Source organism: Schistocerca cancellata, chromosome 3, assembly GCF_023864275.1.
Source record: "Schistocerca cancellata isolate TAMUIC-IGC-003103 chromosome 3, iqSchCanc2.1, whole genome shotgun sequence".
Classification (NCBI taxonomy): domain Eukaryota; kingdom Metazoa; phylum Arthropoda; class Insecta; order Orthoptera; family Acrididae; genus Schistocerca; species Schistocerca cancellata.
In genome coordinates, this window is record NC_064628.1 from 857,954,242 (window position 1) to 857,970,193 (window position 15,952).

The window sequence follows — 15,952 nt, forward strand, 5'->3', positions numbered from 1 at the left end:
TACGGGACAGAGCGCAACGTATGTGTGTATTGGTCTATGTGAGGAACCTGTACCCTCCACCGTATTAATGCTGCTAATTGAGAAACAATAATTATTGATAATTTATATAATCAGTATTATATTCTTACAAAATTGTGATAAGACTAATAATATTTTGCAAATGATCGCGCGAGGTAGCCGCGCGTTCTGAGGCGCCTTGTCACGCTCTGCCCGGCTCCCCCCGTCGGAGGTTCGAGTTCTCCCTAGGGCATGGATGTGTGCGTGTAAGTTAGTTTAAGTTAGATAAGTAGTGCGTAAGCCTAGGGACCGATGACCTCAGCAGTTTCGTTCCATAAGACCTTACCACGAACTTCAAAAACGTTTGAAAATGATTTAGTTTCATGACTGAAACAGAATCGAATCGTTTTAGAAAATTTCATTTAGAAAATTTCATTTTAAATTTAGAAAATTTTATTTCAATTTCAAATAGTTAAGAGGAGGTGGGTTACAATAGATTTTTGTTTACAACGGATTTGATGGTGAAATACTGTTAATGAGGGTGGATTTGATAGTAATTTAATTTATTTAATTTAACTGATATTGGCTCTGAGATGTGTACACATCGCCCATTGCTCTCATTATTGATTATTCTACTTTATTATTTTAAAGTAGCTTCAATTTAGATGAGATAAGTCGTAACATAGTAGATGTACTGAAAAGTGTATCTAGGAAGAGGCTCAAGATATAACTTATTAGTAAAGTGTTTCACTTACACTGAAAATTTTTCTGTGCAAATCAGGATATCTTGATTATTTATTTTATTATATTTATTGTTTGTTTATTTAATTATTTAATATAAACAATTTTGTTGAGTTTTGTCTTAGTATATTTTATAGAATTGAGTTTTTAAATTATAGTTTATTGGTAATGTAAATGTTTTATGAAATATTATTTTAAATTTTTTTAAGTAGATTTTATTTATTGTACCTTTTGTATCAGGGTTTATCAAAATTTTAGTATTTATTTTACTTGTCTCGAATTTGGGTTGATTTATAAATAATTTATAGTTAATGTATCATAATAATTTATAAATTATTTATAGAAATGAGATGTTAATCGTTTCCCAAGTTATCTAGTTTCTTAAGAAAAAATTTAATTTTTTGAAGTTAATTGTTTTTATTTAATTTTTTAATTATAAATATTAACTTATTTATTCTTTAAGGATTAAGCTTTGAAGTTAATAGCCTATAATTTGTTTTATAAAAATATAATAGTAAGCTTTAAACCAGCTATCTTTATGATTACGTTTTAGTTCATTATTTTTTATTTTGATTTTATAAATATTTTAGGTTTTTTATTAAGATTATTAATTTAATTTTAAAATTTTTGTAATAATGATAGAATTAGTATATTTATTTGTATAAACTTTTTACCTTGTAAAGTCATTATAAGGAACTAGGTAAAATTGATTTCCACCTGTTTATCAAAAACATGTCCTCTTGAAAATACTTTGAGGTCTGGCGTGCTCACTGAGCGGATTTTTAAAGAGCCGTGGTATTTTGACTGTGCAAAGGTAGCATAGTCATTAGTGTCTTAATTAGTGGCTGGAATGAATGGCTTGATGAGAAATCAATTGTCTCTTAATACATTTTTGAATTTAACTTTGGAGTCAAAAGGCTTAAATTCTTCTTTAGGACGAGAAGACCCTATAGAGCTTAACATTTTACTTTTATATAGTTTATTTTGTCTTTCTATATTTAATGATGATGTTTTGTTGGGGTGACATGAAGAATAAATAAACTCTTCATTATTATATCATTTATTTTTGTTTGTTGTTTTGATCCATAATTTATGATCATAAGATTAAGTTACCTTAGGGATAACAGCGTAATTGTTTTATCGACGAAGCAGATTGCGACCTCGATGTTGGATTAAGAAAAATTTTGGGTGCAGGAGCCCAGTGATTAGGTCTGTTCGACCTTTAAATTCTTACAAGATTTGAGTTCAGACTGGCGTGAGCCAGGTCGGTTTCTATCCTAAGATTATTAATCCATATTAGTACGAGAGAACCATATGGTTGAAATATTTTTTATTATATTGATTAATATTAATTAATTTACAATTTTGACAGATTAATGTGCTGAATTTAGAATTCATTTATGTAGATTTTTTCTACAAGTAGTATTGAGACTTTATGATTTATTTATGTTTATTTTGAATTTTCTTTTATTAGTTATTTGTGTTTTAATTAATGTTGCTTTTTTAACTTTATTAGAGTGTAAGGTTTTAGGTTATATTCAAATTCGAAAGGGTCCAAATACAGTAGGATTTGTAGGAATTCCACAACCCTTTAGTGATGCTATTGAGTTAATTTGTAAGGAGCAGCCAATTCCTATTATATCTAATTATTTACTTTATTATTTTTCTCCTGTTTTTAATTTAATAATCTCTTTGGCTGTTTGAGTAATTTTCCCTTACTTAACTTATATATGTTCTTTTTATTATGGATTTTTGTTTTTTTTTATGTTGTACTAGATTAGGTGTTTATACCGTTATAATTGCTGGTTGGTCTTCTAATTCAAATTATTCTTTATTAGGTTCTCTTCGATCTGTTGCTCAAACAATTTCATATGAAGTTAGTTTGGCTTTAATTTTATTGTCTTTAATTATTTTAATTGGTAGCTTTAACATGTTTGATTTTATAAATTATCAGCTTTATTGTTGATTTATTATTATTTCTTTTCCTTTAGCTTTAGCTTGTTTTGCTTCTTGTTTAGCTGAAACTAACCGTACTCCTTTTGACTTTGCCGAGGGTGAATCTGAAAATTTCATTTTAGAAAATTTCATTCATGGAGCAGCTCTATAGAATGGGTACTTGAAATTACGCTTTAAGTATCATTTTGTTTGAAATGGGAAACAAAAACCGACACTTTTTGTCGACACTGGCATGAAAGGCGCGATGAGCGCTATTTGTTTTGAGTTGACCCCTGCTAAACAATGAAAAAATGATATTGGTGATATCTGCTTTCCCGGCCGTTTTGTTAGTTTACGAGACCAGAGCCGCTACTTTTCAACCGAGTAGCACCTCAGTTTGCCTCACAAGGGCTGCGTGCACCCCGCTTGCCAACAGCACTAGGCAGTGCTTATCTTCAGTGATCTGACAGGAAAAGGTATTACCATTGCGGGGTTGGCGCTGCACTGATTTTCAGTCACTTGAAATATGTCTCCTATTGGTCAAACAACAGTATGAATTATCAGTGATATGCCCTATGTGTGTGTGTGTGTGTGTGTGTGTGTGTGTGTGTGTGTGTGTGTGTGTGTGTGCAGGAATTAGAGGAATGCCTTCAGTTGGAAACAAATCAGTAAATGTAACAGACCTATTTGTGTTCCAATTTGATTCTCGCCTCCACGTCCTTTGTGCACTCCTCTTGTTGTTTGATTCCAACCTTTTGCTCCAGATCACAGGCTCCGCTCCACCACATGAACCAAAATGGTAATGGTATTCACTGGATCTTACTGACGTATCGTTAAAAACCCCAGTTATTTCTGTATGTGTAATTTCCTATTTTCGAAAATACATTAGAAATTAAACATTTTAAAATGTGTTTCCACGTTTCATTTCTGGTTCAGGAGAGAGTTGGTGGTGACTTGAAAGGCAATGAATTTGTATACCGGTAATTGTTTTGAAGGCAAATTACCGAACAACATTACTCCCCGCCTTTGAGTAAGGACTACCACATTTGCACATTTGACACATTGTCATTCCCTTACGGTCTTCACTGTACTGGTAGATAGGATAGCTTGGCTGTGGAAGTGGAAGGGTAGCCCACAACATAGACAACAGTATTCCCAATTACAAGCACCCAAGCTTTAATGATCTTCCAGCGATAAAGGCTCTTAACAAATCTCAATTAAGCAAGGACATAAACTTGGTTACAAACATATGTTAACCTTCAACCAGTGAATAACCCCAATAAAGACTTACCAATCAATAAAACGTAGATAAAGGACTGCTTTACAAGAACGCTTAAACTAAGTAAAATTATGAAAGCTGAGTTACAAATTTTATGTTAAGCTTCAACCGGTGAATAACCAATATAAAGAATTCTCATTTAAATAAAGCATAGATAGGAAAATGCCTTACCAAAATGCTTGAATTGTGTAAAATCATGAAAAGCTTAGTTACAACTTTCATCACAAACTACTTAGGAATTTACAGCAAATAAAAAAGTTTGATCAATTTAACCAGAAGGCAACTGCTAAGTCCAAGCGACCGAGGCCACTGACAGCGGACGACCGGCCCAACGCTGGTCATCAACCGACATCGTCACGGCCCAGTGGCCACCGTGCTAAAACAGACTAACGTTTCGGTAAGCGACCGACTGCAACACAGGAGTAACAGTGACTGAAAGTCGGCGTACGCCTTACGAAACACGGCACACCCTGAAGCGGGAGCAGGCACAGCTGACTAGCGGCCACACAACTGCGAGCAAACAAATCTCACGCCGCCCGTACTAACGCGGGAAATGATAGCGAGCGACAAGACGCCACGCGCAAAGCAGCAACCGTGCCTACCCCTCGACCACAGGATGTGCCCTGTCTCCTTGTCTATGGTGATACAATTTATAGCACACAAGAAACGATTTACTAATGGCATTAGTTCAACGCAAGATCAGTTAACACTTAGGTCCAGTAAAGATTTACCAACGGATTTACCTACAAACCAACTTCCGGACCACAGGCGGAAATTAGTAAACTTGGCATATGTTTTCACCAGACCGATAAACAAGAAATCAAATTAAACAGTTGCCAAATTACAGTCAGGATACGCAAGCCCTTCAAGACCTTGCTATCTTACTCATAGATATCATTAACGGCGAAATTACAAGAAATTCACCATTGAAAGCAAAAAAACAACACACCACAAAGGTTAAATTAATTAACTTGCAGACGAGCTAGTCACTGAAAGCTCAGTTCCACAAGATTAGGACTAACCTCACTCGGCAGCAATACACTTTTTTGCGTGATGACTAGGTTGCCCAAACAGGACTCCAAAACCAAAAACAACAGGTCACACGTTAGCTGTCTTGTTCTCGGATACTAGGCACCACCGGGCTACGGCAATCGCTACGAAAAAAAAATCTCTGAAATTAAAGCTGCCTGCAGCAAAACAAATGAGTCAGGGCTCATGAACGTAAAGCACAAGCCACTGTTCCAGCCGGAGCGTAACCTTTTCAATGCACATACGGACAGAACAACACACGTGGGCATAAAGGGAGCACCAGATGCGTACCAAGCAAACTATACTGCGGCAAAATACGACCCACTTCACGTCCATAAACCGGAACGCTGCTCCCGGAGCTGGTGTCTGCTCGCTGGACTGCCGCAACACTCTGTCCCCCGGAAAGCGATGCTGACTGCCGCCTTGCTCAACGCTCCCTTCTCGGCCGTGCACAACAACTCTTCTCTTGTCGCCTCAGAGTGCGGCCGCAATGTCCGTTGTCCCCTGCTGTCCTCCCCAGACTCCCTTACTCGCACTTGCACTCCCTCCCTCGTTAGGACCCGCTCCGACAGGAGGCGCTCGCGGTCGCACATAGTGCCAACCTCGACCAGAGGAGTAATCGATAGCGTCTTGCGCCCGAGAGCCGCGCCACAGACAGTTCTAGGAACCTGTACATGAAGACCATATTTCTGAAAAGTAAACAACAACATATTAAAGTAGCAATAGATTCATGGATGAAACAATGTGGATTTACACCATTTCAATTATGTTTTAATCCTGTAGAAAAATATTTATTTTCCATCACAGACCACTTCTTCATTTCTCACTCAGTGCCTCACAAAAGAAGTGAAGCAACGAAAAGGAACGAGGAAACGAATTGAAAATTCATGAGTTGAGGGCTTTGTGAACTTACTGCAGTGACTAAAAAACCGAGTCAAATTTTCAAAAATCCAGGAAGTGTTAACCCATTTAGCAGTATGGCGTTGCGCGCACTCAGTCCTGGATGCATGCATTGGTTCTACTGCCGTTGTATCCGAGGCAAGCTGACCAACACGTGTTGTAACTCGTCCTCTATCTCCTGACCTGCCTTGGGGATGGATGTGTGTGATGTCCTTAGGTTAGTTAGGTTCAAGTAGTTCTAAGTTCTAGGGGATTGATGACCTCAGAAGTTAAGGCCCATAGTGCTCAGAGCCATTTGAACCATTTATCTCCTGGATTCTGGCACGAGGACAGAGTTGACATCCAAGCTTGCCCAACGTGTGTTCTGTCAGGCGGAGATTGGGTATCTCGTTGGCCATGGGAGTACCTCATCAACATGCTGGTGCTTCACTTTGTCAGAAAATTAGGCAAATTTAACGTACTAGTAGTTTAATTCGTAACTGTCCTTTTCCATATAAAGTCTTTCACTGTTTAGTCCACATGGTAGGACTGATTGGTGTCTTCCGAAAGAGGTTCCTTACACTCTAGTCCTATCAGTAGAAAACAGCTGTGGAATGAATCCAGTGCACCTCACGAAACACAGGGGAGCGAACGAGCATCAGTAAACGATAATTCTCTCTGGTGTCCTGTGGCTGATTCTAGTTTTTTGTCAGGCAATACAACAGTGTGCAAACCAAATTTCTCAAACGGTTTTTGGATTTTGTCCTAGATTACTAGTTGTATCCAGTGCTATAGTTTTCAGATTATGTTGTAAATTGCATTAATAATGGGGTTCTACGTATGTTACACAGGGAAGGAGGGACATTCAGCAAGTGCCTGATGTACAACGGAAGCGCCCTGGACGGTGCTTCCGAGGTGCCCTGCCAGCACGGCTGGGAGTACGACGACACGTGGTACACTCAGACGGTGCCGTCAGAGATGAACTGGGTCTGCGACGACATGCACATCGTCAGTGACGTCATGTTCTATGCACAGAACATTGGAGCAGTCCTGGGACTGCTGTTAGGCTACATGGGTGACATGTAATTTTAAAAAAATCTCTCTGCTCTTATTACCTTTGTAATTTCTGTTACCATTTAGTGTGAAAGGATATGAGCAATCCCTGTCTGTCAGTACAAGAATGGGTAGTGGCACTGCAGTCGCCAGTACACCAGAGCGCTACATCTGACTGAGGGGAGCAGTGACCCACTTGAAGAGCTGGCACACGCTGAGTTGGAAGCTCTCAAACAACCAGCAGAAGTGAAATTTCCTGGCAGATTAAAACTGTGTGCCGGACCGAGACTCGAACTCTGGACCTTTGCCTTTCGCGGGCAAGTGCTCTACCAACTGAACTACCCAAGCACGACTCACGTCCCGTCCTCACAGCTATACTTAAGCCACTACCTCGTCTCCTACCTCCCAAACTTTACAGAAGCCCTCCTGTGAACCTTGCAGAACTAGCACTCCTGAAAGAAAGGATATTCTGGAGACATGGCTTTGCCACAGCCTGGGTGGATGTGCTTGAGTGAAAATCTCATTGTGGAAACGTCCCCTAGGCTGTGGTTAAGCCATGTCTCCGCAATTTCCTTTCTTTCAGGAGTGATAGTTCTGCAAGGATCGCAGGAGAGCTTTCGTTCTCGTTAAGTTTGGAAGGTAGGAGACGAGGTACTGGGAGAAGTAAAGCTGTGAGAACGGGGCGTGAGTCATGCTTGGTTAGCTCAGTTGGTAGAGCACTCGCCCGCGAAAGGCAAAGGTCCCGAGTTTCAGTCTCGCTCTGGCACACAGTTTTAATCTGCCAGGAAGTTTCATATCAGCGGACACTCTGCTGCGGAGTGAAAATCTCATTCTAGAACCAGCAGAAGTGGCCACCAGCTCTTCATGCAATCATGTGGCGGTAGGAATAATGCACAGTACGTCCATGAATTGCAGTTCACATTTAGGGAGGAACCTTTACTTGAAGGAAAATGACTTCCTGCAAAGGAGAAGGAGATTCAGTGAGGTTAGGCTGAAGCAGGTCTTATCTGAAAAATTCCCCCAGATGTCTCGCAAATGTTTTATGAGTGCGTGCATGGCGAGAACAGGGCCCCAGGGTGTCGCGTTATTTCTTCCTAGCCAGTGCTGAAATTTAACTCTCTGACTACACTTTTTCTTCGAATTCTTATGGAGCAGCTACAATTGTATTTTGTAAATTTCAGTAACCGCACAATAGCTGCTGAATCAAAAATATTTTTATTGCCTACACGACTGATTTCTGAACACTAAAATTCTGTCATCTGGAGTAAAAAAAAAGAAGAACGTTTTACCGATTGAGGTAGTCTCCCCCCCCCCTTACCCCCTCCCCCTTTATCCCCCAGCGTTGTCATGGAACGAAAATTTCGGTCACACAGCATGGGAACTGTTCACGGGATCCTTGGTCACCCATTTGCAATTCAGGTGCAGAACTTTACATCAATGACAAAACTGGAATGGGAGACGACCTCAGTCAGTTATTTTTTTGTACACCAAACGATGGAATTTTAGTGTTAAGTGGTAAACAACAAAAATATTGTTGATCCAGTAACTGTTGTGTGCATCGTTCAACTTACAAAATTTTGTATAAAATACATAATTGAACCATCAGGAACTTTTATATGAAACCCAAATATATTCCAGATTCAGTCTTGGACCATATTAATGGATACTACAAAAAGATACAAATAATTGTATGTAGTATTCAGAAAATGTTAACTGTTCTTTACAAAGAAGTGCAAAGTAACATGAATACTTACAGGGTTAAAATGGTTTAAGCCACCATATTGCATTAGTCATTACTAAAAATCTGTAGTGCATGCCATCAATGTAAATTTATGACGCAGGACTTTTGAAGCAAACACACAAATACTAAATGTACACAGAGCAATACTGAAGAGAAGATCCGAACCGTAAATTTTACTTTATAAAAATGTTGATAAGTTCGTCAAAGGTCTTTAAAAGAAAATTTTTGTTGTATGGTATAAAAATATCTCGATGACATGTTACTTGGTAATGTAGAGGACTAGACTATCTTTGGTGAACATATTAGGTATAGTTTCACATGTAATCAGAAAACGAAGTTTCTATCTCCAGGCATAAGATAACATAGATGTTACAATGGGAGGTAGGAAAGATTTTATAACCTTAATATTAAACAGTATTATATTCATTGCATATACGTAATGAAATGCATGAGTATATAAACAAATGTCAATTATATCATAAACGTAATGGAAATCGCACCTGTAACATTAAAACAAGCTAAAATACGGTGCTCTTAAATGGGTTGAAGTGTCACTCAGTGTTCATATGCATGCAGGTTATAGTAGTGAAACAATTACTGTCACTTGTGGACTATATTTAAAGGAAATCTTCATCTGTTAATGAAGTTACATTACAGTGCGTAACTAGAAGCTTAGTATATCAGTAGTGCTAGTATCATAGTGAAGGAGAGGGACTAAATAACAACAGTGTAACCAACCATGTACTCAAATTGGGCTTAAAGGAATATTGACAACATATGTGTATAGTAGTGGTAGCGATGAGTAACATTATTTAAACAATGTAAATCTTAAGATAAAGGCATTAGGGGCTCAACCATTGAGTGTACATTTTGCAAAGCATATAGAAAAAATTCTGCTCATAATCAATTAAAGTGATTGCTAAACAAAATACGTACTTGCATATGTACACACTTAAACACATTATCTGGAATGTAGATATCGAGTTGCAGATGAATTATCTAATATATCAATACATATTGGTTATGTACATAACAGTATTTAACAACACAGTTTTAAATGAAAAGAAATATGTGACCTGTTGTTCATTAAAACGAGAACTACATCTTGGGAGTACAAACGTACTTTAGGTGAGGACAACTTATTGACCAGAAGTCCATGTCAAATATAATAAAAGTTGAAAGTAGAATTACTGAATGTTTAGCATATTCAGTGTAAAACAGCGGGACAGAAGTTACAAACATTTTATAAATGTTTATAATGAACGATTGTAATACACAGGATGTGGATAACAAACTATAATATAACTTATTTGTACTGCAATCGCGTAGTGAAGAATCCTGACAGGGGTATAAGAAAACTGTGTGCAACAAAAGTGTCATTAACATCACGTGTTGGACTCCAGAAAAACTTTTTGGTCGGACGTACATTTGGAAAAGACCACGCTTATATGGCCCTAATTGGCGTGAAAATCCTGGAAGGTGTTGCAATTTGTGAACAACGTAAAAATTCGTTGAGTCTACGAGAAACATAGATCTGAAAATATCCGACTTTAGTGTGGTTTACATACTTTACAGCTACTTCTAGCAGTCGACTGGACCACTTTCATTTGGCTGCTTCACTACGTATTCAGCATTTGTCAGTTGAAATAATTCCTGCCAACTTCACTGTGTTGTTGCAATGACTCTTAACCACGTCACGCAGCGGGTACATCTTTCTCGCCATATTTGGCAGCAAAATATGTTATCTCTGGCGGCCCCCTCTCTGGATGACGTCATCGCTGCCGTGTGTGGGGGGAGCAAGCCGTTCGCGAGTGCGGTATCCCTCGCTTATGGAATGGTGGGCTGCCACTGCCACACCTCGGCTTTCCACTGCACTCATGCGATTTAGCAACGTTAAAGCGGGTGAAATGAGGAACTCTCGGGAATTTTATTATGCTGTCCTTCGCGATCTTTATGACTGTGCTCGAGACGTCCCATCTACATCTACATCTACATTTATACTCCGCAAGCCACCCAACGGTGTGTGGCGGAGGGCACTTTACGTGCCGCTGTCATTACCTCCCTTTTCTGTTCCAGTCGCGTATAGTTCGCGGGAAGAACGACTGTCTGAAAGCCTCCGTGCGCGCTCGTATCTCTCTAATTTTACATTCGTGATCTCCTCGGGAGGTATAAGTAGGGGGAAGCAATATATTCGATACCTCATCCAGAAACGCACCCTCTCGAAACCTGGCGAGCAAGCTACACCGCGATGCAGAGCGCCTCTCTTGCAGACTCTGCCACTCGAGTCTGCTAAACATCTCCGTAACGCTATCACAGTTACCAAATAACCCTGTGACGAAACGCGCCGCTCTTCTTTGGATCTTCTCTATCTCCTCCGTCAACCCGATCTGGTACGGATACCACAGTGATGAGCAATACTCAAGTATAGGTCGAACGAGTGTCTTGTAAGCCACCTCCTTTGTTGATGGACTACATTTTTAAGGACTCTCCCAATGAATCTCATCCTGGTACCCGCCTTACCAACAATTAATTTTATGTGCTCATTCCACTTCAAATCGTTCTGCACGCATACTCCCAGATATTTTACAGAAGTAGCTGCTACCAGTGTTTGTTCCGCTACCATATAATCATACAATAAAGGATTCTTCTTTCTATGTATTCGCAATACATTACATTTGTCTATGTTAAGGGTCAGTTGCCAATCCCTGCACCAAGTGCCTATCCGCTGCAGATCTTCCTGCATTTCGCTACAATTTTCTAATGCTGCAACTTCTCTGTATAGTACAGCATCATCAGCGAAAAGCCGCATGGAACTTCCGACACTATCTACTAGATCATTTATATATATTGTGAAAAGCAATGGTCCCATAACACTCCCCTGTGGCACGCCAGAGGTTACTTTAATGTCTGTAGACGTCTGTCCATTGATAACAACATGCTGTGTTCTGTTTGCTAAAAACTCTTCAATCCAGCCACACAGCTGGTCTGATATTCCGTAGGCTCTTACTTTGCTTATCAGGTGACAGTGCGGAACTGTATCGAACGCCTTCCGGAAGTCAAGGAAAATAGCATCTACCTGGGAGCCTGTATCCAATATTTTCTGGGTCTCATGAACAAATAAAGCGAGTTGGGTCTCACACGATTGCTGTTTCCGGAATCCATGTTGATTCCTACAGAGTAGACTCTGGGTTTCCAAAAACGACATGATACGCGAGCATAAAACATGTTCTAAAATTCTTCAACAGATCGACGTCAGAGATATAGGTCTATAGTTTTGTTGCGCATCTGCTCGGCGACCCTTCTTGAAGACTGGGACTACCTGTGCTCTTTTCCAATCATTTGGAACCTTCCGTTCCTCTAGAGACTTGCGGTATACGGCTGTTGGAAGGGGGGCACTGAGAGTTATGAATGTCGTTATCTGACGGCGAAACTCTCGTAACTCAAAATACTGCAATTAGATGGTCTTCGTTTGCCTTCCCAGCCACGTTCGGTTCTCCAGTATGAGTTGGCGACTGTGTATGATCTAATTCGGCTTCGAACGTTACCTCCAAGGAAGTGACTCAGTACTATTCGTTCTGTAGGTGGTAGCGAGTGGTCATCCCAACCAGATATAATGGGTGAACTCTCTCGGTATTTTTCCGATCTCTACACTGGAGTGGAATATGACGGAATACGGCCTCCTGATTTTACTTCCTCGTTAATAGTGTTGTTACGCCAACTCTCCATGAGGAGTTTTTTGCAGTTTTCACCGTGATTACGTTCATGACATTGCAATTCACTCTCCTTCCCGCACATTGCCGGGTTTGAATGTTCTTCCGGAAGAATTTTATGTTCGGATTTGGCCTCTGATAGGAGATACGATTACGTATATGGTGCATGAAATGGTGCAAGGGGTCTACATCCCACCCTCCATTAAGATCGGAAGAATTGTTTTAATTACCAAAAAGACGGGACGCTACCCAATTTTAGTCATAAAATAGTCGTACTGGCGATAAACAGCCATCTGTCGGTTTTGCTCGCTGGCGTGGTCGCGCGTTATCAAAGCTGTCTTCTGGGTCGTACTCGCTTGCTGAATGTCGTGATCTCGACTGCCTCCTCCGTCCTTTTAATGGGAGGTCTACTTTTCATTGATTTTAATCGGGCGAGTGACGGGGTTAGTCAAGTTATTCTGTAGCGAGTGTTGACAGCTGTTGGTTTTAATGATGCTGCACGAAGGACGTTCACGTCTCTAGTTACTGGCATTCAGGCATCTACTGATGTGAACGGTGGTCTTCCCCCCCCCCCCCCCCCCATAGAAGTGTGTCGAGTCGAGGTGTAGTCCGCTATCTATGTCGTTACTCGCGCTTCTTCTGGAGCCCATTTTGAGGCCCATAGTTGCTCGACTAGATGGCAGGTCATTATTGGGCGAAAGGTTTATCGTTCGCGCGTGCGCCGTTGGCTTTATGGTGCTTCTTCCTACTCATGACGACATAGCGATGCTCAAGGACTGTAGGATGCATTTTGTCGTCTTACGAGAGCACAGGTTAACGACCGGAGACACTGATTACTCAGTGTGCGGGGATCTGACGCGGTTGAGACTCCATGGGCTTTTGCGGTCGCCCGCCATCGATCGTTGGGTATTGTTATCCATTGTTGTCCGATGAAGATTAGTGGGTTAAACTGGACATCCGTCACGGACTGGATTCAACGAGCGATCCTTAAACACTCGCGTCGCTCTCTCTCGTTACTTCATAACTTTCAGTCCTTGGAAACTTACGTGTTGTGTAAATCTTATTTTGTTGCCCGATTTTGTGCCTTTCCTGCGATGATGTCCCGAAAGTTTCATCGATTATCTAGCAAATTTATCTGGTGAAATCCTATTATTCGAGTGCGCTATCCGGCTATGGCGCGACCCCTGTTGGAAGGAGGTTTTGGCCTCCCTGATGTTCGGGATGAGGCTTCTGATTTACTTCTTCGACGCACTACTTTTAAGTGTCTTTGCGTCCCCCAGTGACTTATAGCTCGCCTTTTTCCTGTCTCCGACCCAAGAGCTTAACCCCGCCAACAGATGTTGGTAGGATAAATAATAAATTAATCCATATTCGTGAACTTTTTTTGATGTCATTTACATGAGGATTGAGCGGTTCTAGGCGCTTCAGTCTGGAACCGCGCGACCGCTACGGTCGCAGGTTCGAATCCTGCCTAGGGCATGGATGCGTGTGATGACCTTAGGTTAGTTAGGTTTAAGTAGTTCTAGGGGACTTATGATCTCAGATGTTGAGTCCCATAGTGCTCAGAGCCATTTGAACCCAATCTGATCTCTCTGTAAAAATGCTAGTATGCCGCTGGACGTTTCCAAATCACGTTTCCTCTGTGGAGTCCCCATGACCAGACACAGAATGGAAGGTTGTTTGATCCAATGTCAGCTTACCCCTGTGTTCTCGTGGTACCAAGTCGTTCATAACCTTGTCTCCATCAACGTTCGACTTTTTCGTATTGGACTGATGCAGTTGTTGCCATGAAACAGATACATTTATGTCACCGCTTGGTCGCATGCGAACACAGTTATTGTAGTTGGCTCCGCCGACAATTGGCATTTCTTGCCAGGAGGACGGAAGCGACAATCTCCACTGACATTCTCCTGCGTCCCGATTCAACCTTGTTCCCCAGGACACAGAACAATACAGTTACTGTTGGAATGTTTCATTCCTGTTACCTTGTTTTTGGTAAAATTGACAAAAAGAGTGGAGAGTTAACCGGTCGTCGTGGAATTCTCATTGCCGTCCCCTTTCAGACGTATCTTTACACAGTTTATTTCATTTTTGTGGCTCTGTTAGACTTTTTTTGTTTAAGTAATGGAAAAATAAATTGTTGCAGGGTACGACTAATAATGATACTTTTTTTTTCTTTTTAAGTGGTGAAAGCCATGTAGGATTTTGTTCCACCATGTTCCTTCCTTTTTAGAGTAGCAAGTAATTTCAGATAAATAAAAATAAAAGATAAATAAAGAAAAGGCCAGTACTATGTGATAATCCAGCGCAGCGACAGTCGGGTTGGGGGGTGGAGGGGGGGGGGGGGAATCGTGGTTAGGCCACGGCCTGCGACCCTTGCCCACCTTGTCTCCACCCAGCCTTAAGTTGCCCCTGTGTCCGTTAATTCTTGCCGTTACAAGCAAAAAAAGAAAAAAAATTAATATTGTCCAATAACTGTAAGGTAACAGCGTGTGGTGTGTTCCTGGTTCGCACCCCACCGGACCCAAAACTTTCAGTATTAACCTTCGCGTTTAATAATAAAAAAATTAAGAAGGAGACAGAGGCTCCAATCCTGGTCAGGCACAAATTTTCAACTTTTCCCATTCATTTAAATGAATTCTTCCTGACAGCTAATGTCTTTAATTCCTTTGTGTCTTGATTCATAATGGCTGCAGGATCAAAATAACCGAAAGACGAGACACCAGATATACACTACTGGCCATTAAAATTGCTACACCACGAAGATGACGTGCTACAGACGCGAAATTTAACCGACAGGAAGAAGATGCTGTGATATGCAAATGATTCGCTTTTCAGAGCATTCACACAAGGTTGGCGCCAGTGACACCTACAATGTGCTGACATGAGGGAAGTTTCCAACCGATTTCTCATACACAAACAGCAGTTGACCGGCGTTGCCTGGTGAACGTTGTTGTGATGCCTCCTGCAAGGAGGAGAAATGCGTACCATCACGTTTCCGACTTTGATAAAGGTCGGATTGTAGCCTATCGCGATTGCGGTTTATCGTATCGCGACATTGCTGCTCGCGTTGGTCGAGATCCAATGACTGTTAGCAGAATATGGAATCGGTGGGTTCAGGACGGTAATACGGAACGCAGTGCTGGATCCGAACAGCCATCTGTAAGAACAGATCGACGACGTTTGCAGCAGAATGGACTATCAGCTCGGAGACCATGGCTGCGGTCACCTCTTGTTCTCATTGACGGTACTTTGAACAGCGGACGTTACATTTCAGATGTGTTACGACCCGTGGCTCTACCCTTCATGCGATTCCTGCGAAACCCTAAACTTCAGCAGGATAATGCACGACTGGATGTTGCAGGTCCTGTACGGGCCTTTCTGGGTACAGAAAATGTTCGACTGCTGCCCTGGCCAGCCCATTCTCCAGATATCTCACCAACTGAAAACGTCTGGTCAATGGTGGCCGAGAAACTGGCTCGTTACAATACGCCAGTCACTACGCCTGATGAACTGTGGTGTCGTGTTGAAGCTGCATGGGCAGCTGTACCTGTACACGCCATCCAAGCTGTGTTTGACTCAATGCCT

At 41.1% G+C, this 15,952-nt stretch overlaps 1 protein-coding gene across 1 annotated transcript in view; it reads left to right on the forward strand.

Moving 5' to 3' along the window:
- The window catches only part of LOC126176614 (solute carrier family 22 member 7-like), a 234,329-nt gene that overhangs the window by 104,469 nt on the left and 113,908 nt on the right, over nucleotides 1-15,952 (forward strand). Inside the window, exon 3 of the mRNA XM_049923774.1 lies at nucleotides 6,712-6,942. Within this exon, the coding sequence (XP_049779731.1) occupies nucleotides 6,712-6,942 (231 nt within the window). The remainder of the gene's footprint in view (nucleotides 1-6,711; nucleotides 6,943-15,952) is intronic.